We start from the raw sequence: 23,359 nt of genomic DNA, 5'->3' as shown, positions 1-23,359 counted from the left end.
TGGAAGAGTGGTAAGGGTGGGCAATGGGGGTCAAGTGACTTGCCCAGGGTCACACAGCTGGGAAGTGGCTGAGGCCGGGTTTGATTTTATGTTTTATTTTACCAATTACGTGGAATAACAAATTTCCACCTAAGAGTTCCCAAGTTATACAATCCAAATTGTCTCCCTTATTCCCTTCTTCCCTCTCTGCTCCCAGCAAGCAATTCAGTCTGGGTTATACATGCATGTATTATCATGCAAAACTTACTTCCATATTGGTCATTTTTGTAAGAGAATAATTCTATAAAACCGAACCCCCCCCCAAAAAAAAAACCCAAATGAACTAAAGTGAAAAATCGTCTGCTTTCATCTGCATTCTGACTCCAACAGTTTTTTCTCCAGAGAGGGATAGCAGAATTGTCCGAAGTCCCTCAAAACTGTGCTGGATCATTGCATTGCTGAGAGTAGCTAAGTCTATCCCAGTTAATTGTTCCATAATGTTTCAGTTTCTGTGTACCAGCTTCTCCTGGTTCTGCTTATTTTGCTCTGCATCAGTTCATGCGGGTCTTTGCAGCTTTTTCTGAAGTTATCCTATTCATCATCCTTATAGCAAATTGTATTCCATGACCATCTATTCCACATTCCCCAGTCGAGGGACATCCCTTTAGTTTCCAATTCTTTGCCACCACAAAAAGAGCAGCCATAAATCCACTTGCAGAGTCTCGAGGCTCCTGCCCCAAGGGCCACTGGAGGGTAGCGAGAAAGAGACTGGATCCAGCGTCAGAGACCTGGGTACAAATCCTGGCTTACTGTTTGTGTCACCTTTGGAGAAGGTGTCTCCCCTCTCTGGGCCTCAGCATCCGCCTCTGTAAAGTGAGTAGGTGTGGAGGGTAGCTAGGTTGCCCAGTCATTAGTTAGAGCAGTCGGGGCTAGAGATGAGATGGGAGGTCCTGGGTCCAACTCTGGCCTCAGACACTTCCTAGCTGTGTGACCCTGAACAAGTCACTTAACCCCATTTGCTTAGCCTTTCCCATCTGTCTTTAAAAAAAAAAAACACAACAAAACTTGCCTTCTCTCTTAGAATTGATACTAAGTATCAGTTCTAAGACAGGAGATCAATAAAGGCTATGCAGGGGGGGGGTTCAGTGATTTTCCCAGGATCACAGAGCTAGAAAATGTCTGAGGCCAGATTTGGACCCAGAACCTCCCATCTCAGAGATGACGAACTTCCTCATTTCCCCTGCCTTCTGCCTTAGAGCTGTTACTAGGACAAAGTAACAGGTTTTTTGTTAACAAAACGAGTAGGATTGAACTAGGTGACCCCTCCATCAGACTCCTTTCAGCTCTGCTCCCCAGAGGGCCCTCCTTGGTAGCCGTCTTTTTAATTTTATTTTAATTTTGAATATTTTCCCCTAGTTACATATTTAATGTTCTTTCCCTCTCCCTCAACCCCCCTAATCCCCCTTAGACCATCTTAAGGACAAACCCGCCAATCCCTGCATCCATCCCCAGTAGGATAACCCAGTGTTTGCAGAGATGGAGCCCGCCTCAGAGTCCTGATTTTACATTCCTTTCCGAGCCCTGGTTCATCCTCTGTGGAGAAGGGGGTCTCGGGGGTCTGAGGGTTATTGGCTCTGTGTCCTCCGTAGGATGAGGCCGTGGAACGCTGCAGCATTCCAGAGCCCCCCAAAGAACACTTCGGACAGAGGATCCTGGTCAAGTGTTTGTCTCTCAAGTGAGTGTGGGTGGGCTTCCTTTTCCTCCTCCCCCACTGCCCACTGGGGTCCCTGGACCCTTGGTGGATGTCTTGGGCAGTAGTAGCCACCCTCCAGGGGTCTCCTGTGGGCAGGGGCCCTAGTGATGGGTGCTAGGGGCAACGCAGACATAGCAGAGGCATCTCACGGCCATTCGGTGGCTCCCTGCCTCTGCGGGGACAAGACTTGGGCGCAGGGGGATATCCTCTAGAGTGGCTGGGTGGCTCAGGGGTTAGGGCACTGGACCTGGAGTCTGGAAGACCTGAGTTCATGTCCTCGCTCAGTGACCCTGGGCAAGTCACTTAACCCCTGTTGCCTAGCCCTTGCCTCTCTTCTGCCTTGGAGCCAATGCACAATATTGATTCTAAGACGGAGGTACTGGTTTAAAAAAGCATCACTTAGATGTGGGTTGTCGTCATTCTTAGGAAATCATGCCTGAGACTTGAGGAAGGGCTGCAGGGCTATTGGTGGAGCCCAGGCGCCCCGGGGCTGAGGCTGGCTCTGTGTATTTCTCCTCATCCAGGTTTGAGATTGAAATCGAGCCCATTTTTGGCATCCTCGCCCTCTATGACATCAGAGAGAAAAAGAAGGTAGGTGTGATGCCCCTTCAGGGCCCCCCGGCAGACCCTGTCGTCCTGGCACAGTCCTTGGGGCAACAGCCCCTCTGTCTTCCCTTGCATGAGACCCTCCCCGGCCCCCCAGCTGTCGCTGTTCTTGCTTCAGAATACTTTGTATTTACTTCTGGACCTGTGGTAGACCGGAGAGAATATCGGGTCTGGAGTCAGGAAGAACTTGGTTTAAGGTTCCTGGCTGTGTGATCCTGAGCACGTCATGGAACTTAGAGAAGCCTCAGTATTCTCATCTTAAAAATGGGCCACCACCTGTAAAGAGATCTATAGGTCTTGCCAAATGTGGCTCTTGGGGGAGGGCGTTCACGTGAGATTTGAGCATTGTATACCCAGCACTTTAGAAAACTTAAAGCACTTTGTATTATTGAGTGTGATTATTGTTGAGAGGCAGTGCAGTATAGTGGTTAGAGCTGACTTTGGAGCCTAACAGATGTAGTCCAGTTGGGTCCAAAGGCAGGCATGGACTGCCAAAACTGCCTTGGAGAGAGGGAGATCTCCTTCAGGAGTTCCCCATACCAACAAAATCACACCCACAAAAAATGCTTTAAAATCTGGTCAGAAATTAATAATACTAAATAATAATGGGGGCTGCTAGGTGACTCACTGAATTGAGAGCCAGACCTAGAGATGGGAGATCCTGGGTTCAAATGTGACTTCAGGGGGCAGCGGAGTGGATTGAGTGGTGGCTCAGTAGATTGAGAGTCAGGCCCAGAGATGGGAGGTCAAAGGTTCAAATCTGGCCTCAGATACTTCGTAGCTGTGTGACCCTGGGCAAGTCACTTAACCACCATTGTCTAGCCCTTACCGCTCTTCTGCCTTGGAACCAATACACAGTATTGATTCTAAGATGGAAGGTAAGGGTTTTATTTTTTTTAAAAATTTGACTTCAGATATTTCCTAGCTACGTGACTCTGGGCAAGTCATTTAACCCCTATTGATTCACCCTTCTACACTGGAACTGATACACTGTTACTGATTCTAAGATAGAAAACAAGGGTTTAAAATAATAATAATAATGATAATGATAATGATAATAATACCACCACCACAACAGCAACTTCTAGGGACTCTAGAATCTAAACTCCTTGAGGCCAGGGGGCTATTTTACGTGTAACATCCTATCCCCAGCACCTCGCATAGAGCTTTTCACATAAGTAGGGCATTTAGTAAATGGTAGGATTGAGTTGAGCCTGGAGTACTCCTTGGAGGCTGTGGCTACAGCTGCCTCTCTCATAAATATTCATCTATTTCACTTAGACTGTCAGATTTATTGGCATATAGTTGGGCAAAGTAATTCCTAATAATTGCTTTAATTTCTCCTTTATTGGTTGTGAATTCTCCTTTTCCACTTTTGCCATTGGTCATTTGGTTTCACAATGTCTCTTTTCTGCAGATCTCAGAAAATTTCTACTTCGACCTGAACTCCGACCACATGAAGGGGCTGCTCCGGGCCCATGTGGCACACCCAGCTATTTCCACCCTGGCACGCTCCGCCATCTTTTCCATCACCTACCCCTCCCCAGACATCTTCCTGGTTATTAAGGTGAGCGAGTCCTGGGCTCTTTTCCCTTCTCTAGGGTTGGGGGCCTATAAGAGCTGTGGCATGCCCTCTCCCAGGCCCTTTAGGCCATGAGAAACTCCTGGAAAAGAGGGTAACAAAAGGCAGGATGTGACCAAGGAGCAGGCTCTACAGGCCAGACTCTGGGAAGGAGGAGAACATTCTGGACTGGGGTAATCTAGGAATGCTTCTCAGAAGAGGGGCACCTTCGGCTGGGCCTTGAGGAAATGCCCAGGAACTGGATTGGTGGATAGTGGTAGAGATGCCATTTATTTGGGACTAGAGAGATGGCATAGAGGCAAGAAGGAGCCTTGTGTGTTTGAGGATGGAGAGGATGCAGACCTGGTTGGGAGCTGTGATGAGAAGAGTAACGTACAGAATTTGGAATGCCAGGGCAGAGAGTTTAGACCTATACACTGGTCCCCCCGGGCAGGGTGGTATAGGAGAAAGCCTGTCATTCAGACATTTTTTAGGCACCTACACTGTGCCAGGCATTGTACTGAGCACTGGGGATACAAAGAAAGATTAAAGATAATCCCTGCCATCAAAGGACTTGCAGGCAAAAGGGAAATACAATGTGCAAAGAATTATGTCTACACACAATATAAACAGTAAAATGGAAGTTAGGGCAGCTAGGTGGCACAGTGGATAGAGGGCCAGATGTGGCACTCAGAGTTCAAGTCTGACCCCAGACACTTACTAGCTATGTGACCCTGGGAAAGTCACTTATTCCGTTTGCTTCAGTTTCCTCAGCTGTAAAATGAGCTGGAGAAGGAAATGGCAAATCACTCCAGTTTCTTTACCAGGGAAACTCCAAATGGGATCACAATAAGTCAGACAGGACTGAAATAACTGAACGACAATTTATAGAAGTTAATCTCAGATATATTTGGATTGGGAGTTAGGTTTATTTTATTATTAGGATTGGGTTAGGACCAAGAAAGTTTTCTTGCAAAAGGTGGAATTTGAACTGAGCCTTAAAGGAAACCAGTGAAAATGCCTGGAGGGGCAGTTAGGGAGCTCAGTGAATTGAGAGCTAGATCCAGCAATGAGAAGTCCTGGGTTCAAATTTGGCTTCAGACCCTCCTAGTTGTGTGACCCTGGGCAAGTCACTTAACCTCATTACATAGCCCTTACCACTCTTCTGCCTTGGAACCCATATACAGTATTGATTCTAAAACAGGAGGTAAGGGTTTTAAAAGAAGAGAAAAGGAAAATGCATGGAGTCAAGAGATGGAAGATTATGTTTAAAAAACAGCAAGAAAGGCAGTGTCACTGGATGGCAGAGTACATGGAGGAAAGTGAGATATAAGAAGACTAGAAAAACAGGAAAGGACCTGGTTATGAAGGCCTTTAAAAGCTAACCAGGGAGTCAAGATGGCAATTTAGGAGCAGCAAAAGCTGAAACTGCTCTGAATATCCTTCCATACCAGTCTTTAAAAAGAGCTTCAAAAAGACAGGAATACAAACTCAACAACAAGATGGAATCATGGGGCTCTTGCTGAACACAACTTGAAAGGTAGGTAGAGAAAGTCAATTTCCAAAGGATAAGGGGGAGAACAGAAATAAGACTGTACTGACCAAACCCTCCCCCACATACATACCACTCTGAGATTTGTGATTAAATGTAAGCTGACTGGGATCGAGGGGTGGGGGCTGCAAACACAAAGGAGCACCTCAGACCTTGACTTGAGGTCCCCAGCTCTGACAACAGCTAGCAAGAAGAAACAGGGAACCATCTGGCTGGGTACCTTCCCCTTCTGCCACTGGCTACAGTGGAGATTTAGCCCCAGGGAAGATTAGCTAAACCAGCCTAAGCCAGTATACCAGCAGAGGAGAGAGAGAATTGAAGATTTATCCCCAGGGCATAGCAGCTTGAGCAGCCTAATTCAATAAAGCAATTGAGGGGCTAGCTTATAGTCCACTGGGGAGGGGGTGGGTGGGAAAGTGAGTAAACAACAGAAAAAAGAAGGTAACAATCTAAAGCTTCTCCAGAGATAAAGACCAAAGAACAGAACCAATAGAGGATGACAGGATCCAAAGAACTTCAGGCAAAACCTCAAAAAACAAACAAACTGGAAATTGGACTCAGGCCCTAGAGGAACTCAAAAAGGATTAAAAAATCAAATAAGCAGGCTAAAGAAAAAGGGAAAAAGCAAACAACAGCTTAAAAGACAAAATGGGGAAAAAAGAGGCTTGTAAATCAAAGGAAGAAAACAGTCCCTTAAAAGCCAGAATTGACCTACTAGAAAAAGAGGCAAAAAAGTCAAATGAAGAAAAGAATGACTTGAAAAAAAAGAATGGACCAAATGGAAAAGGAGGATCAAAAGGTCATGGAAGAAATTCAGTTTTTAAAAATTAAAATTGGGCAAATAGGGCTAATGACTTCATGAGACATTAAGAAACAATAAAACAAAATCAAAAGAATGAAAAAAATAAGAAGAAAATATGAAATATCTCATTGAAAAAACAACTTACCTGGAAAATATATCCAGGAGAGACAGTTTAAGAATTATTGGACTACTAAAAGTCATGACCCCCCCGCCAAAAAAAAAAAAATAAATAAAATAAGCCTAGGCTTCATTCTATAGGAAATTATCCAGGAAAACTGCCCTGATATTCTTCAAGAAGAAGGTAAAATAGAGATTGAAAGAATCCACAGATCATCTGCATCAAGTCCCCAAATGACAACTCCCAGGAACGTTATAGCCAAGTTCAAGAGCTCCCAGGCCAAGGAGAAAATACTACAAACAGTTAGAAAGGAACAATTTAGATATCATGGAGCCCCATTCAGGATTATACAGGATCTGGCAGCTTCCACATTGAAGGACCAGAAGACTTGGAATATGATATTCTAGAAGGCAAAGGAACTGGGTTTACAACCAAGAATCACCTACCCAGCAAAACTGACTATATTCTTTTAGGGGAAAGTATGATCATTTAATAAAATAGAAGATTTCCAAGCACTCCTAAAGAAAAGACCGGACTTAAACAGAAAATTTGATGCCCAAATACAAAATTCAAGAAAAGCATAAAAAGATAAATAAAAAAGAGGAAAAATTTAAGGGCTTCAATAAAAACTAAACAAAACATTTCATATTTAATCCTGGAAGTAATTGGGAGTCAGTGCTATAAATGAAGTAGTTAGGAGATGTTGGAATGACATCATTTCTTCATAGTTTAGAAAAATCATTTTGGCAGCTGAGTGAAAGATGGATTCAATGGGGAGAAACATGAGACAGGGAAAATAATTAGAAGGATGTTGTATGGGCAGCAAGGTGGCCCAATGGATAGAGCACCAGGTATGGAGACAGAAGGTCCTGGGTTCAAATGTGACCTCAGATACTTCCTACCTTTGTGACCCTGGGCAAGTCACTCAGCCCTGTTTGCTGCCTAGCCTTTACTGGTTCTGCATTAGAGTTGTTTCTAAGACAGAAAGTAAAATGTTAGGGGAAAAAAAAAGAAAAGAAAGTTATTGTAATAATCTAGGCATGAGGTGAGGATGGCACTAATTAAATGTATAAGGTGTATTGAGGATGGCACTGAGCTTGTGTGCCTGGGTAACTGGTGAGATTGGTCAGTGATGGAAAAGTTGGGAAAAGGAAAGAGTTTAGGGGAAAGGTAATGAGTACTCTCTTGGACATGGTGAGTTTGAAACACCTATAAGACATATTGGGTTTAAGATATCCACAAGGTGATGTAAGCCTGGAGCTAAGGGGAGAGACTGGGGCTTGATATAGAACTCTGGGAGAGATGATAATTGAATCTGTGGGAGCTGGTGAGATCACCAAATCAAAGAGAATAGAGAAATTGGAGAAAAGGACTGGAACAGAAACTTGGGGGATACTCACAAGGGGCATGACTTGGATGAAGATCTGGAAGTCACTGGAAATTATTGATTTGGGGTAGTTTTGTAGGCAGAACTTTGCTTTAGGTAGATTACTATGAGGGGCAGCTAGATGGCTCAGTGGATAGAGAGAGGTCCTGGGTTCAAATGTGAACTTAGACACTTTCTAACTGTGTTATGACCTTGGGCAAGTCACTCAACCCCTATTGCCTAGCCCTTACCACTCTTCTGCCTTGGAAAGTATTGAATTCTAAGACAGAAGGGAAGGGTTAAAAAAGAAAAGAAAGATTACTCTGATCACCTCGTTGCAGGATAGACTGAAGTGGGGAGACTTGATTTTGGGAGGCTAATTGTAAGGGAGTTACACTTAGTCTCGATGTGAAATGGGTAGTAGGGTGAGTAGAAAAGAAACCTATATGGGAAATACTGTGAAAGCGGAAATGACAGGATTGGATACATGAGATGAATTCTGTTGCTTACAATCTGTGTGACATTGGACAAGTCACCCTTCTAGGCTTTGATTTCCTTATTGGTAAAAAGGAATCGAATTTCATTCTCTCTAGGGGCCCTTCCACCTCTAGATTCCATGATTCCTGTGATTTCTGAGCTCTCCAATCCAGAGATCAGCCACCTAGCTCCTGGCTCTATCTCTGATGGAGCCACGCTCGCCCTTCCCAATGAGGGACATCCTCAGGCTTTCTCTCAATGATCCAGTCAAGGGCTTTATCTTGGGACTGTTCCAAGCCTTCCCCTGGGGAGCCGCTGGCGGTGACCCTGTGGGCAGGAGGAATCTCATCCATGAACAGATCCAGGTCCCTGACATTGGTATACAAAGTCTGTCCCCTTCTTTGTCCCCTACGTCTCTTTCTGAACCGAAGAGGCCTCCTCTCTTGGTCTTCCCTTCAGTCCTTGAGCTAACTCATCCCCGTGTTCTCCCCTGTCCCCTCTCCCACCAGCTGGAGAAAGTCTTGCAGCAAGGTGACATTGGTGAATGCTGTGAGCCTTACATGGTCATGAAGGAGTCGGATACCGTCAAGGTGGGAGCTTGGCAGGGGGAGAGTGGAGGTGGGGGCAGGAAAGATCCCTTTAGGTTCCTACTTCAGCCCATTCTGGAATGTCCCAGCCCTGAAACAACCGTAGCTAGCATTCTTTGTCTTTAGCCATGGGTGTCCCTGTTTTTATAGTTGGGAAAGTCCGAGGCCACCCAAGCTTTCATAGCCAAACACGGGCAGAGATGGGGCTGGAAGCCCAGCCTTCTAATTCCCAGCCGGACTGGGCTCTGCCAGGGTGAGGAAGGAGGGGGCCTGTTTGGGGGCTCAAAGGGGAAACCATGCCTCTGGGGGGGGACAGAACAAGGAGAAGCTGGAGAAGTTGCGTCACGCGGCGGAACAGTTCTGTAGTCGCCTGGGCCGCTACCGCATGCCGTTTGCCTGGACCGCTGTGCACCTGGCCAACATCATTAGCAGTGCTGGCTCCATGGACCGAGACTCCTCTGATTCTGAGAGTGGTGAGCGGAGGGAGACCCTGGGGGCCAAGGGTGCAATGGTGGCAGAAGGAGAGGGGATACCTGGACCTTTGGGGGTTCAGATACCCCACAGAACTGTTGCCTTTGGGAAAAGCCTTACTATGTGGGGATGCTGGCCCTGACCTTCTCTAGTGCGCAGTGTGAGGGGCTCCCTCCAGAGGGAGGGTACTGATGGAGGGCCGCCCTCAGAGGCATGATGGATCAGCAGCGAGGATATAAACATGCCTCTTCAGAGCTAGGGGACTAAAGCCAACCATGTAGTCAGAAAAGCTGGGGAAAGGGAAAAACCCAGTTATAGTCAAGACTTAGCCAAGAGGTGGAAGCTGGGTGGCTCAGTGAATTGAGAGCTAGGCCCAGAGACGGAAGGCCCTGGGTTAAAATTTGACCTCAGACACTTCCTAGCTGTGTGATCTTGGGCAAGTCACTTAACCCCCATTGCCTAGCTCTTATCGCTCTTCTGCCTAAGAACCAATACATAATATTGATTCTAAGATGGGGGAGGGGAGGGAGACTTAGTAAAGACTGGTATTTTATATCTTTTAATCTGGAAGCTATAACTATAACTCATGGTAGGTGTGCACAGCTGGTGCCTTCTCGAACCAGCTAGTGAGAGCTGATTGTTCGATTTTCATCATTAGCTGAAAAAAAATGCCTTGGAAAGCTGTGTAAATTGGGTCCTAATTTATGTGATTGTTTTTTAACCCTTACCTTCTGTCTTAAAATTGTATTGAGTATTGGTTTCAAGGCAGAAGAATGATTAGAACTCAGCATTTGGAGTTAAGTGACTTGTTCAGGGTCACACACAGCTAGCAAGTGTCGGAAGCCATATTTGAACCCAGGACCTCATGCCTCCAAGCCTGGTTCTCTTTGTTCTGAGTCCCTTAACTGCCCCCCTGATTTATTGTTTTGATGATTATCTAGATTCAAGAAGGTGATGGAAAATAGATTAAGGATACAGATTAAGCTTAAAAGTGTGCCCTATGTTTTTTGTTTCCAGAGATTCAATTGTTAAACATCTGCTAACACACCCTTGTCAGCTCCCACCCCTCCACTCCTCTCTTTTCTTTCCTATCCACACAGATAAGCCACAATGATACTGTTAACTCTTAAACATGAAACATTTACTATGAGAAAGCAAAGGGAAGAACAATTATAACATGTATTAGATAAAAGTATCTGGGGTTGGGAAAGAGTAGGCACATACTTAAGAGCAGCTAGTGCATAGAGTACTGAGCTGGGAGTCAGGAAGACCTGAATTCAAATTTGTCCAAAGACACTAGCCTTGTGAACCTGGGCAAGTCACTTGCTCCTTTTCATCTGTAAAATAAGCTGGAGAAGAAAATAGCAAACCACTCTAATATCATTGCCAAGAAAACCCCAAAATAGGGTTACAAAGAGTTGAACACAGCTGAAATGACTGAACAACCACAGACACAAACTTACAGAAACTAGTAGCGAAGCATGATAACAATAGCTTAAATTTATGTAGTTCCTACTGTATACCAAGCCCTGAGCTGAGCATGTTACAGTTACCTCATTTGATCCTTACAACAGCTCTGAGAAATAAATGCTATTATTATCCTCATGTTACAGTTGAGAAAACTAAGGCAAATAAAAAATGAAATGTCTTGCCCAGGTTCATGCAGCTCCTAAGTGTCTGAGGTGGAATTTGAACACAGAACTTCCTTACTCTAGGCGCAATGCTGGGTTACTCACAACTCAGGACCGTACGTGTAGATGGCTGTGGTTCCTTTACACTACTTTCCCCTTTCTGGAACCTCTCTGCCTGCTAGAGAATTCTTTCGGCTTCTGTGTTACTCCCAGGCTGTCCAAGCCTTCTTCTAGCTAATAGCAGTTTTACTGCAGGAGTCTTCAGAGGTGCCCATGTCTATTCCCTTGGCTGGGGGCAGAGGTAGGGAGACCCTTTCAGTGAATCCTTACTTAATCATCCTTCTTTAATCCTTGAGTATGACAGCCCCTCTAGGGGTTTTGAAATTTCCCTTCTCAAGCCTTAAGAGCAAGCCTTTGAGTGGTTTCCCAACCTCGAGCAGAAGAGGGCACCAGAGAGCCATGCAGCCTGTCCCCAGCCAGCTTTTGGGAGTGGGCAGGATGCTGCAGCTTTCTCTAGTCAGCTCCCAGCTTCAGAGCTTTGCCTCATCAGGTCAGCTCCTAATATCAAGAGCAGAGCCCTCTCGCCCTCTCCTCTCAAGTCAGCTGGCATCAACTGTGTTCAGCTCTTATCATTTTCTCAGCTCTATTGGTTTTTGTCACCTTCCAGATTCCCTGAGTGGCCTCAGTTGCCTTGTCGTTCCGTGACTTCTCGTTCACTTACCTGCTTGTAAAATCACAGTTCTCCTCAGTGGGAGTGACCCACCTCTCACTTGGGTTGAGAAACCCAAAATCCTCCTTTCTGTCTGGCATACCATAAATAATTAATAGCACGATCTTCCCACAGTCCCCAAACAGTTCTTTGACTTAGAGGCCCTAGCGATAATCTTCAAAATCCTCAATGTAGTCATATTAGCTGCTGGGAAACAATTCACCGTAGTCATCTCTACTGCCTACGAAGGCTTTTCCCTCCGAGGAGCATGCTTTCACTTGGCTCCTTTTGGAGCTTTTGTCTGAGGTGCTTCAGGTTCTCTCAGGATAATGTCTATTTCTCCCCAAGTGGCTTTTTTTATGTTTCCCACCAAAATGTCTCTTTTTTGCCCCTTTCAGTGAATAAAATATTCATACAAGAAAGAGAGAGTCACTTTCTCAAGTCAGGTTCCAGATTTGATGTTTTTAGCTATGATTTCCATTTCCTTTTGCCTGAATTTTTCTACAAATATTTCTAACCCTGCCATTGGTTTTATACAGGGGTGAGGACTGGGGTTCCATTTGTGTCTTTATTTCCACATTTCTCTTCTTCTTTTTTTTTTTTTTTTTTTTTTTTTTAAGACCCTTACCTTCTGCCTTAGAATGGATACAAAGTACCAGCAGAAGAGCATTAAGGGCTAGGCAATGGGGTTTAAGTGACTTGCCCAGGGTCACACAATTAGGAAGTATCTGAGGCCAGATTTGAACCCTCCTATGTCTAGGCCTGGCTCTCTATCCACACTTCCCCTCTCATCTCTCTTTCTCTCATTATTCCTTATTCTCTCTCCTACTTCTCTTTCCATCTCTCTCTTCCTCATTTCTTTCTCTCCTCATCTCTTACTCTCTCTTCCACTCCTCATCTTCCTTCTTTCTCTCCTTCCCATCTCTCTTCATTTCTTTCTTTTCATCTGTCCTTTTCTCCCCATATCTTATTTTCTCATCTCTCTTTTTCCCTCCTTTTGTTCCCCCTTCCTTCTCTTTCTCTCCTTCTTTTCTGCCTCTTACTTCTCTGTCCCCATCTCTCTATCTTCTGAACCTCTCTTCATTCCCCCTCTCATTCTTTCTCTTACTGCCCTCCAATTCAGAGCGAAAATCCACTTGGAATGAGAGGAAGAGGAAGGCCTTTGAGCGGGCCAGCATTGGGGATGATGCCTGTAGCTTCTCAAATTTTCGCCCAGCTACCCTGACTGTTACTAACTTCTTCAAACAGGTAAAGGTGGTCCTCAAGCTGAAATGAGGCCCAGAGCCTCCTTAGAGAATTCTGGGGGTAATGGGGAAGATTCCCTAAACTAAGGTTGACAGAAGGGCTAGAATAAGGCCTCTAAGATCCAAAGGAGGCTGGATGATAAACCTGGGGTCTCAGAGCAGGGCAGAAGCTAAGATGGCATGTGCTTGGTCCATGTTGCAGGAGGGTGACCGCCTAAGTGATGAAGATTTGTACAAGTTCCTGGCAGACATGAGGAGACCATCCTCAGTGCTACGGAGGCTACGGCCTGTCACAGGTACTACCTGCCTCATAATTTTCCTTGCTATCCTCCATCACCCCTTTTCCTTGTCCCTTATGATGATGCCTTATTCTCTCTCTCTCTCTCTCTCTCTCTCTCTCTCTCTTTCTCTCTCTCTCTTTTTCTGTCTTTCCTTCACTCCCTCATACACTTTCCAGTAACACCAGCAACCAAAGAAACTGTAATTCAGACATGAGAGCAGTATGGGTTAACTCTCATCCCCCGACTCCCCCAAGATAGATTGCTCTGGAGCCCAGCTGTGTCCTCTTTGGACCAGAAGGGTATAAAAGCAATTTTTAAAACTTTGTCGGGGGAGTTCCTGACATCTACTCCCCGTCTACTCTGTCCCCTTCCACCAACTGCTTTTTTTTTATTATTATTACTTTTATTTTGTTTTTAAAAATAATTTATTTTTAATATTCTCTTTTTAAATTTCGAGTTCCAGATTCACTCCCTTTCTCCGCTGACTGCTTTTCACCTCCTTGCCAATAGTTTTTATTTGTATTTATCTTTCCGAACTGAGTTTTAGCCTTCTTAAGAACTGCTTCTCCTCGAGGATATTAGAACATGATTGTAGTAAAAGAACTGTTTGCCAGAACCTTCGTGGTCTGACTCATCCATGAGGCCAGATGTGAAATAGCAACCTGGATAACCTCCTCTCCCCACGACCCTCACCCTCAGTAATCACCACATCTAGACACCCTGTCCCCAGTCTAGCCCCAGCCCTGAAAACCCATTTTGAGCCAGCCTAGGTAGAGCCATTAGACACTTAGGGTCCAGAGACAAAAGAAAGCCCTGTGTAGGCCAAGGTAGTTGGTCAGTAGGACTGAGAGGGCCTTCCACGATGGAGGCGCCCATGTGAGCAAAGGCCTAAACAATCCCTGTACCTCGTTACCTGCAGCCCAGCTTAAGATCGACATCTCTCCAGCCCCCGAGAATCCTCACTTCTGCCTTTCCCCGGAGCTGCTGCATGTGAAGCCGTACCCCGACCCCCGTGGCCGCCCCACCAAGGAGATCCTGGAGTTTCCAGCCCGAGAGGTCTATGCCCCCTTCACCAGCTACAGGTGAGTGTCCGTGGTGAGTGCGGAGGGGTATGCGTTATTCCGGGTAGCATTTCCCATCCCAGGCCCCTGTCTGTCTGTCTGTCTGCCAGGCCCGAGCTCAGTTCTTCCTGGACAGGACTCAGAAGCAGGTGGGGGCAGTGGGTGTCTCTGCCGCAAGATCGCACAGTTCCCCCTCTCCTCCCCAAGAAACGGGCACAGACATCTAGAGTCCGAAACAGCAGTTTAATGTCAGCTTGGCAGCCTGCCTGAGGGCGCCAGCCCCTTGGCTACCTCTCCTCTGGCCAGCCTCCCTGCACGTTCTCTCGGCCACCCAAGCTCCGAGGCAGAGCCGTAGAGGTCCCTTGGGGAGAGGCATGCATTTCACAGGGTCATGCTCAGCTCTCCGCGGCTGGGAGGGACCTCAGGGGCCTGCCAGCCCACTCGCCTCATTCTACAGCTGAGGTCCAGGGATGTCGTGACTTGACCAAGGTCTTACGGCTAGTAAGTGACAGCCGGCCTTTAATCAGGTCCTCTGGCCGCAGAACACGTTCTCCAGACGTTGAGTCAGCAAGGGTCAGAACGACCCCTCTTGTCCCCTGCTGAGGCCCTTGTCCCAGGGGCCATCTTCCTTTGGTTCATTCTTCCTCTCCAGCTAGCTCAGGATGGGAGGGCTAAAGCTTTGAGCCTGGAGGAGACAGGGAAGCACCGGTCACACAGAGATCTCAGGGCACAGCCCTCTGGGCTTCAGGGTGGGGAGGCACCCAGCCAGCCTGGTTCCCCCCTCATCCTTCCTGGCCCCTTCCTCACCTGTCCCGGATGTGAGACAGCCGCTGCTGCTGCTGGGCCAGCTCTCGCTGCTGCCGCTGGACATGACCCATCAGGGACCAGATGATCTGACTTTGTTTGTCTGCGTAGAGCTGTGGGAGCAGGGGTGGGCGTTAGTGCCAGGCAGCCCCTGCCCCGAGCCCTCAACGGAACTCAACCCAGCTGCCTTTCCATGTCCATCCTGTGATGCGTCTCTGGAGCTGGCATCCTCCCTCCATCCCCACTTTCTCACAAGTCAGCCAGAGCCAGAGGGAGGGGAGCCCTGATTTGTTCTCCCACCTCCTGGTCCTCGGGCACCCCTCCACTGAAGAACAAAGGGCAGAAATCCTCCTTGACGGATGGGAAGACTGAGAGCATTGAGGGGACTTGTGCAGAATTACCCAGGAAGTCAGTGCTACTGGACTTCTGCTCAGGACCTAATGAGAGCCCCAGCGGTTTTTCGTAGCAACTATGGAGGTTCTTACCCTATTTCCCTGGGTCCTGCTTGCTTGGACCCCAAGGGAAAGGGAGCTATCTAAGACTCCAGGGATGGGACTCTGGAACTGATGTCTGCCCGCCTTCTACCCCCAGGGTAGCCGTAAGGGCTTTTACCTTTAGGTCTTCAAGCTCTTTTTGGGTGTGGCTGGACATCAGAGTAGCCAGGGCCCCCTGGAGCTTCTCCACTCTCTGCTGAAGAGCCTGGTGTCCCTCCATCACTTGGCTGAGCGCCATCCCAGCTCCTTGAGTCTGGAGCCCCAAGCTCTCCTCTTCTGCCTGAGGGGACAAAGCAAGTGTGAAGAGTGGACCAGGGAGACGCCCCTGCCGGGAGGGATACACAAGGAAACAAGAGAGCATGAGCAAGAAGGTAGCCTTGAGTGGTTACAGGTGCCAGGAGCCCTAGAGGGTATCCAGAGAAGGGAGGGATCCCTGTGGGAGTCTAGCATTCCCAGCTCCATCTCCCCAGCCCACATCCCCCCTCCCTGTCCCCAGGGTGCCCCCTTCTACCGCACGTCAGCTACCTGGATCTCCCCCAGACTCCTCTCCAGCTCTTGAGTCCGTGCCCGGGCACTGCCCAGATCTTGTTGCAATGTGACCACGGTCTGCTCGTAAAACCCCAGACTGCGGCTGGCCTCGTCGAGCCTTGCCTCGGTGGCTTTATAAATGCGGCTGAGGGCCTGGCCAAACTGCAGGACACCATGGAAGAGGATGTTGACTTCATCTTGCAGCGCCGGCTCTTGACCCGACTGGGGGGGCGTGGGCATAGGCAGCGCCGGGCTGGGCATCAAGAGCAGGCACAGTAGGAGAAGGGACATGGTAGCACCAGGAGAGGAGGCCAGAGAGTCTGGAGGCTGAACCTGGGGACTTCTGTTTCTGCGCCTCCGGCTTTTCCCTTTTATGCCTTGGGCACTGCCCACTGGCTAGCCCCCAGCTTCCGCTCTCCCCCCTTTTCTTCCTCTCCTCCAGAGATCAATCATTAACCTGTAGCATAGGGAGGAGGCGGATCCAGCCTCAGCCTTCTCCTCCCCTCAAGCAAGCCTTGAATTGTGCAAGGCCAGCATGGGGTGAGGAGAATTGCATCAGGAACCAGGGGCCTCAGAGTCTGTGCCAGCTGGACCCTTCCCTCACAGCTGGTCTGGGCTGGAGGTCAGGCTGTGGCAAAGCATGCAGGAATCACGCCGCACGCCAGGGGGATGTGGACTGGGCTGTCTGCTACTCCCACTCAGTCCCTTCCTTGGGGGACTGGGGGGCCTTGGAGTCCCCCCTATTCTCTTCCTCCTCTTCCCTACTCCTATAGCCTGTGACTCGGGTAAGGGGAGTGGAACCTGACCCTTAGAAGCACTGTCCATGGTCAGTGAGAAGGATGGCTGCCCCCCTTGTCATCGTATGTCCATCCTGGACTAAGATCCTAACCATTTTCCTCCTTTTGATAACCCAGTCTGACCCAGACAACAGCTGTAGTCCTGGCCTTCAAGGCCCCCAGTGAAACCAGACAGCACTTTATTCCCTTTATTCTCAGCTAGTGGCTGAGGAAGGCTCTCCCGGGACCCTCTCCCCTTCCCCTGCCCCCTGCTCAGAGGAGCAGTGATATTGGGAAAGAGCAGGCTGAGTCTCGAGGCCCCAGGCATAGGAGGAAGAGCCTAGGTTGGAAGTTGGGAGGGAACCTATCCCTATCTGCCCCAGACACGCCACATTGGCCTTCGGTGGGAGTGTGAGGGGACAAGATTTTGGTTTAAATTTTTGAATTGGATCTTCAACAGTAGGAAAGACTGCGTGGCATCGGGACTGGTCAGTGAACAGGCATTGAGTGCTAGCTGTGTACCAGGCACTGTGCTAAGTTCTGGGGATATAAAAATTATAACAGTAGAATTATTCCTGCCCTCAAGGGACTGGAGCCAAAGAGGGAAGGGGGCATGGTGAGGGAGGAAGTGAATAAGCACTTATTAACCTCCTACTATATACCAGACACTGCCCTAAGCAATTTAACAATTCTTGTCTTCTACAACAACCCTGGTATGGGTAGGTGCTCTCGTGATCCCCCTTTTATAGTTAAGGAAACTGAGGCAGGCAGGTTAAAAGGTTTCCTCGGGGTTACACAGCTAGTAAGTAAGTGTCAGAAGCTGGATTCAAATTCAGGTTTTCCCATCTCTAAACCTCGAACTCTACCCACTGCACCATCCATCTGCTCATAGTGGAATCCTACTTCTGACATATACTAGCTATGTGACCCTTACTGGACCAGTCACTTAAGCTCACTGTAGTCTAGACAGTTCTCTGAAACCATGAGTTGCCAAGAAGATGGAGACTTGCATTGTGGAGATAATTTTCTCACCTCAGGAGTTCCTTATGCCAATAAAATAATGGGTCTGGTCCCTACCTCTAGCTCTATCCTTTAGTAATTATTTTTTTTAAACCCTTACCTTCCATCTTGGAGTCAATACTGTGTATTGGCTCCAAGGCAGAAGAGTGGTAAGGGTGGGCAATGGGGGTCAAGTGACTTGCCCAGGGTCACACAGCTGGGAAGTCTCTGAGGTCAGATTTGAACCTCCCATCTCTAGGCCTGACTCTCAATCCCCTGAGCTACCCAGCTGCCCCAGTAATTATTTTTTAAGGAATAAAAATTCCTTAATCTCAGTCTCCAATTCTGTCTGTTTTATCCTCCCCTGGCTCTGGCGTTCCAACCAATTTATCTCATAAAAGGAGTTTGATGGTGTTTTCTTTCTCAGTTTTCAAGAATAATTTGTGTCATCTGGGTGCGTTCTGTAAGTCTGCTAAAATTCACCCGTGATGCCACGTAGGCCTGGGTTTTGTTTTCTTCTTCTGTGGTTACGACTTTTAACCTGTTTGAGCTTCAGTTTTTCCATTAATCTGATGCAGATACTGGTCCGCAGCCTGCCCACCTAGTAGTGTGGGTTGAAATTTTTGAGAAGATAAGAACATATCATGGGAGGCTAAAGTAAAGTCCCCAGTTGGGGTCATTAAGAAGCAGAGGACTTTCTGGGAATCAGGACCCTCCCCCTCTTGTCACCATGGATGCCTGACCCTCACCAAGGCCATGGCGCATGGTCTCTTGCTCTTAGAGATGAGGGTGGACCCCCAGGCCCCTCTTAAGCCCCCTTCAGAGGACTCAATTGCTGACATGGGTCTTGGCCCATGAAGCTACTCTAGGCTGGCTCTTCTGGCTGGGCACATGCCAGGGCCACCCCCCACAGCCCTCGCCTGGGCCAGGGCCTCTTTCCCCTCTTGCCCGGACTATTGCAACAGCCCTCCCACCAGTCTCCCTGCCCTCACCCATCCCCTCTGATTTCAGCCTGTCCTGGCAGCCAGTCAATTTTAAAGTCTCTCTTCTGGTCACGTCCCTCTCTTGACTCAGAATCCTTCAGGGGTTGCCCAAGTGTCTTTAAGTAGTAACTTCATGGCTACTTATTGGACTCATAGCAGAGAGCTCTGATCAGTAATGACTGGACTGGTCCATACTTTGATGGCTCACAGGATAAAACAAATTCCTGTCTGTCCTTCAAGGCCTTGTATGTTTCTGGACCCAGCATCGTCTTTTTCTTTTTTTTTTCAATTTATTTAGTTTTTTTCAATTAATAAGCACGTTTCCCCTCTTTCCTCCTCATTTCCCCTGTCCCAACCCTGCCGCCAAACACCAAAAATCCTTGTAATAAATATTCAGTCAAGCTAAACATATTCCCACTTTGGCCATGTCTAAAGATGGCGGTCTCCTTCTGCAGCTTGGACCTCTCACCTCTCTGTTGGAAGGGGCTGGCCTGCTTCAGCACTGGTCCTCTGCAGTCATGGTTAGTCTTGGCATTGATCAGTGCTCTTGAGGCCTTCCAAGTTGCTCATGCCCAACAGCATCTCCCCCCAAGATGCCTTACTATCTTAGAAAAAGGGCTGGGGGAAGCCAAGTGGCTCAATGAATTGAGGCCCAGAGATGGGAGGTCCTGGGTTCAAATTTAGCCTCAGACACTTCCTAGTTATACCAGCCTGGGCCTGTCACTTAACCCCCATTGCCTAGCTCTTAGCACTCTTCTACCTTGGAACCAATTCACAGTATTGATTCTAAGATGGAAGGTAAGAGTTTAAAAAAAGGCAGGGGACTGTGCTTAGTCAGAAGACCCAGGTTTTAATTCCAGCTCAGCTACTTAGTGACTGTGGGCAGGTCCCCTCCTTCTCTGTGACTCAGTCTCCTCCTATGTAAAGTATAGAAGTTAGGCTATATGTCCAAGGGCCATTGTGATACAATGGGAAGAATGCTGCATTTGGATTCAGAGCAGGGATCAAATTCTACCTCTGTCAGTTACCATTTGTTTGACCTTGGTCAAGTCACTAAACTTGGGCCTTCAAGTCCTCATCAGTAAAATTGGGCAGTTGAACTAGATGATCAAAATGCCTAGAAGCTCGCTATAAATCTCCTGATCTTATATAATCCTATGACCTATCAAGCTCTAAATGAAAGGATTCTTTTGGCAGGATTCTCAGAGAAGTTCCAGCTTTCCATCCTGCTACTTCGCCATTTTGGTTCTGGCTCCCAAAAGGATTCCTTTGAACTCTTTCTAACTCCTACCCATCCTTCAAGGCCTAGTTCAAACCTGACCTCCACCATGAAGCCCTCCCGAATGACACCAATCCCTCCTTCCTCGGGCCTAGCACATTGGAGGTCTTGGTCAAGCACCTTCTGTGGGTGAGCCTCCTGGAGGTCTGACTTAGAACACAATCGAATTCAGTTCTCCAACAGCTACTTTTGACCTGAATGACTTTGGTCAAGGCCTTCTCTGGACTGTAGTTCTTGCTGAAAAAATGATCATTGAAATAAGAAAACTGGACTTGGTTACCTCTAAGATCTCCTCAATACTGCAGAGAGTTGGAATTGGGGTTAGAAAAACTGGGTTTAGGGAGCAGCTGGGTTGGCTCAGTGGATAGAGAGCCAAGCTTAGAAACAGGAGGGTCAGGGTTCAAATCTGGCTTCAGACACTTCCTAGCTGCGTGACCCTGGACAAGTCACTTAACCCCCATTGCCTAGCCCTTACCACTCTTCTGCCTTAGAGCCAATACACAGTACTGATTCAAAGACAGAAGGCATGGGTTTAGGAAGAAAGAAAAAAAAGAAAGAAAAACTGAGTTTAGATCATCTCTCCAGCATTGAAGTAGTGATTTGATCCCAGGCAAGTCACTTTTCATCTCACTGAGCCTTGGTTTTCTCATCTGTAAAATGGAAACAATGGTACCCCTTGTACCTCCCTCCCGGGACTGTAAAACCTAAATGAGATTTGGCACGTGGGTAGAGCACCATATGAATGTCTGTCCATTGCCATGTGGTCAACTCTTGTGGCACGAAGACACAAAGGGATTTGTTTTGATCTCTTAACTCTTTGTCCTTCCCTCCTTGCAGGAACCTGCTGTATATCTACCCCCACAACCTCAACTTCAGCAGCCGCCAGGGCTCTGTCCGGAACATCGCCATCAAAGTGCAGTACATGGCCGGAGAGGACCCCAGCCAGGCTCTGCCGGTCAGTGTGTGCGTGCGTGCAAACATACATCTTCCCACCTTGGGAGGAGACGGCTAGGTAGCCCAGTGAGTGGAGTGCCAGGCCTAGAGTCAGAAGGACCGGGATTCAAATCTGGCCTCAGATACTTCCTAGCTGTGTGACCCTGGGCGAGTCACTTAACTCCCATTGCCTAGCTCTTCTGCCTTAGAATTGATACTAAGAAAGAAAGGAAAGCTTTAAAAAGAGTGAGAGAGAGAGAGAGAGAGAGAGAGAGAGAGAGAGAGAGAGAGAGAGAGAGAGAGAGGAGGGAATAAAGAGAGAAAGAAAAGAGAGGAAAGGAAGGAAGGAAGGAAGGAAGGAAGGAGGGAAGGAGGGAAGGGAGGGAGGGAGGGAGCCTTGTACTTAGAGTCAGGGCAGCTGAATTCAAATCCCAGCCTTGTTCTTTGTAAGCAAGTGGTCTGGGTTAGATTAGGCAATCCCTTCCCTTCCCTTCCCTCCCCCTGGGCTAGCTCTCTAGGGCTCTCCCTGGTCAGATACTTCATAATCCTGTGAATTATGTCTAAATCCAGAAAGTCCATTGGGGAGAGCCAGAGGCTGTGGTTACTTGGGGACATGGCGGGGGGATGCTCGGGGACCTTCGCTTCGGGTCCTCAGGCGGTGTAGGGGCAGCCCCTCTCTGGAGGTCAGTCTGTCTGGCCTCTGGCTGTGGGCAGAGTGGCACCGTCTGTCCTCCCCAGCCCCAGGCGGAAGGAGGGGTCCGTGTGGCTGTGAGGGAAGTGTTCCTGCCCTAACCCCTGTTCTTCCCCACCCCAAGGTGATCTTTGGCAAGTCCAGCTGCAGCGAGTTCTCCCGAGAGGCCTACACAGCCGTGGTGTATCATAGCAAGTATGGGGGCCCACATGTCACACTCGTTGGACACAGGGGTGGTGTGTGGTAGGGCCGGGAAGCCGAAGGGGCTGACGTGGTCACGAAGGGGGAACCCGAGTCAGTGAGAGGGGCCGAGGGTGGTTCAGGGAGAGTCCCTGACCAAGGCTGGGCCCCTGGCCCTAGAGAACGTTTTGGGGAGATGGGGGGCAGGGCCCGGGGCCCCTGGGGGCTCACCAGCTACCCCCCCTGCCGTCCAGGTGCCCAGAGTTCTACGAGGAGTTCAAGATACAGCTCCCCGCCAATGTGACAGAGAACCACCACCTGCTGTTCACATTCTATCACATTAGCTGCCAGCCCCGGCCCGGCACACCTCTGGAGACCCCTGTGGGCTACACGGTGAGGCCCGGGACCCCCTCGTCCTCCCCTCTCTGCACATGCCTCCAGGGTTTCCCTCTCTGCTTCCAAGATGGCCGAGGGTTCGCTGGGAGATGGCCTGCTGTTGGCAGCCTCAGCAGCTCTCCTTCACGTCCCTCCCACAGTGGATTCCCCTTCTGCAGCACAGCCGCTTGAGGACCGGCCCCTTCTGCCTGCCCGTGTCTGTGGACCGGCCACCCCCCAGCTACTCGGTGCTCACGCCCGATGTGAGTGGCCCCCTCCGGCCCAGGCTGCCCACACCAGCCTGGGACTTCCAAAGCTGCCCCGGTGGGCCCTGCCACGGTGGGTTTGGGGGTGGGGGGAGGACTCCCCAGACGGCAGCGGCTCCTTCCCCTCCCTGCCCCCATCACACGCACTGGCCCTGCCTCCGGGCTTCAGCCAGGTGGGGCTGGCCCCGTTGGATGTCGCAACATCAGCAAGAGAGGGGGTGGCCTGGGGTTGCCCCCCCCCCCGTGGGATCAGGCTCCAAGGAGCCTGGGGAAGAGAGTTCCTCGCCCATCCCCAGAGCCCTGTGCTTGGCAGGCTGGGCTGGCCTCCGGGGGCTGAGGGGTGCCCGTCTCTCCCCTCCTAGGTTGCACTCCCTGGCATGCGATGGGTGGATGGCCACAAGGGGGTATTCAGTGTGGAACTCGCAGCCGTGTCCTCAGTACATCCACAGGTACCCCTGGCCAGGGGAGGGCGGGCAGTGGGGTCCTCTGCCTTTGCTGGGAGTGACCACAGGGATTGCCCCCTTCCCCCTCCCCAAAAAGCCTTTCTTTAGGCAGTCCCGAGGCCCTAGAAAACTGGACACTCACGTGGCCCAGAGACCAGTGGCTCTCAGGCCCAGCATTAGGTAATTGGCCTGGCTGGCCTCCATGGCGAGGTGTGAATGACCGGGGGTAGAAGGAAGGCCGGGGTCACCCCCTCCCCCAGGAACTATTTCTGACTTGGCTGCTGACTCAGGCCCTCCATCAGGAAGGCCATTCATGGAGAGTCGGTCTATTCAACCAGTAAGATGGCGCCGGCCCGCCATCTCCCCCACCACCGTGATTTACTTGGGAGGAGAAGGAAGGCCGGCTGGTG

General features: G+C 49.0%; 1 protein-coding gene across 1 annotated transcript in view; it reads left to right on the top strand.

Annotated features, from left to right (window-relative positions):
• The window catches only part of DOCK6 (dedicator of cytokinesis 6), a 65,357-nt gene that overhangs the window by 19,796 nt on the left and 22,202 nt on the right, over positions 1-23,359 (top strand). The window contains 14 exon segments of the mRNA XM_044684992.1: positions 1,448-1,490; positions 1,603-1,714; positions 2,257-2,323; positions 3,756-3,905; positions 8,724-8,804; positions 9,118-9,274; positions 12,736-12,860; positions 13,059-13,152; positions 14,057-14,219; positions 20,899-21,016; positions 21,810-21,880; positions 22,120-22,258; positions 22,402-22,503; positions 22,869-22,955. Of these exon segments, the coding sequence (XP_044540927.1) occupies positions 1,448-1,490; positions 1,603-1,714; positions 2,257-2,323; positions 3,756-3,905; positions 8,724-8,804; positions 9,118-9,274; positions 12,736-12,860; positions 13,059-13,152; positions 14,057-14,219; positions 20,899-21,016; positions 21,810-21,880; positions 22,120-22,258; positions 22,402-22,503; positions 22,869-22,955 (1,509 nt within the window).

The sequence above is a fragment of the Gracilinanus agilis genome, chromosome 1 (assembly GCF_016433145.1).
Source record: "Gracilinanus agilis isolate LMUSP501 chromosome 1, AgileGrace, whole genome shotgun sequence".
Classification (NCBI taxonomy): Eukaryota; Metazoa; Chordata; class Mammalia; order Didelphimorphia; family Didelphidae; genus Gracilinanus; species Gracilinanus agilis.
Note: the sequence above shows the minus strand (reverse complement) of the source record. Positions and strands in the feature narration are given on the sequence as shown.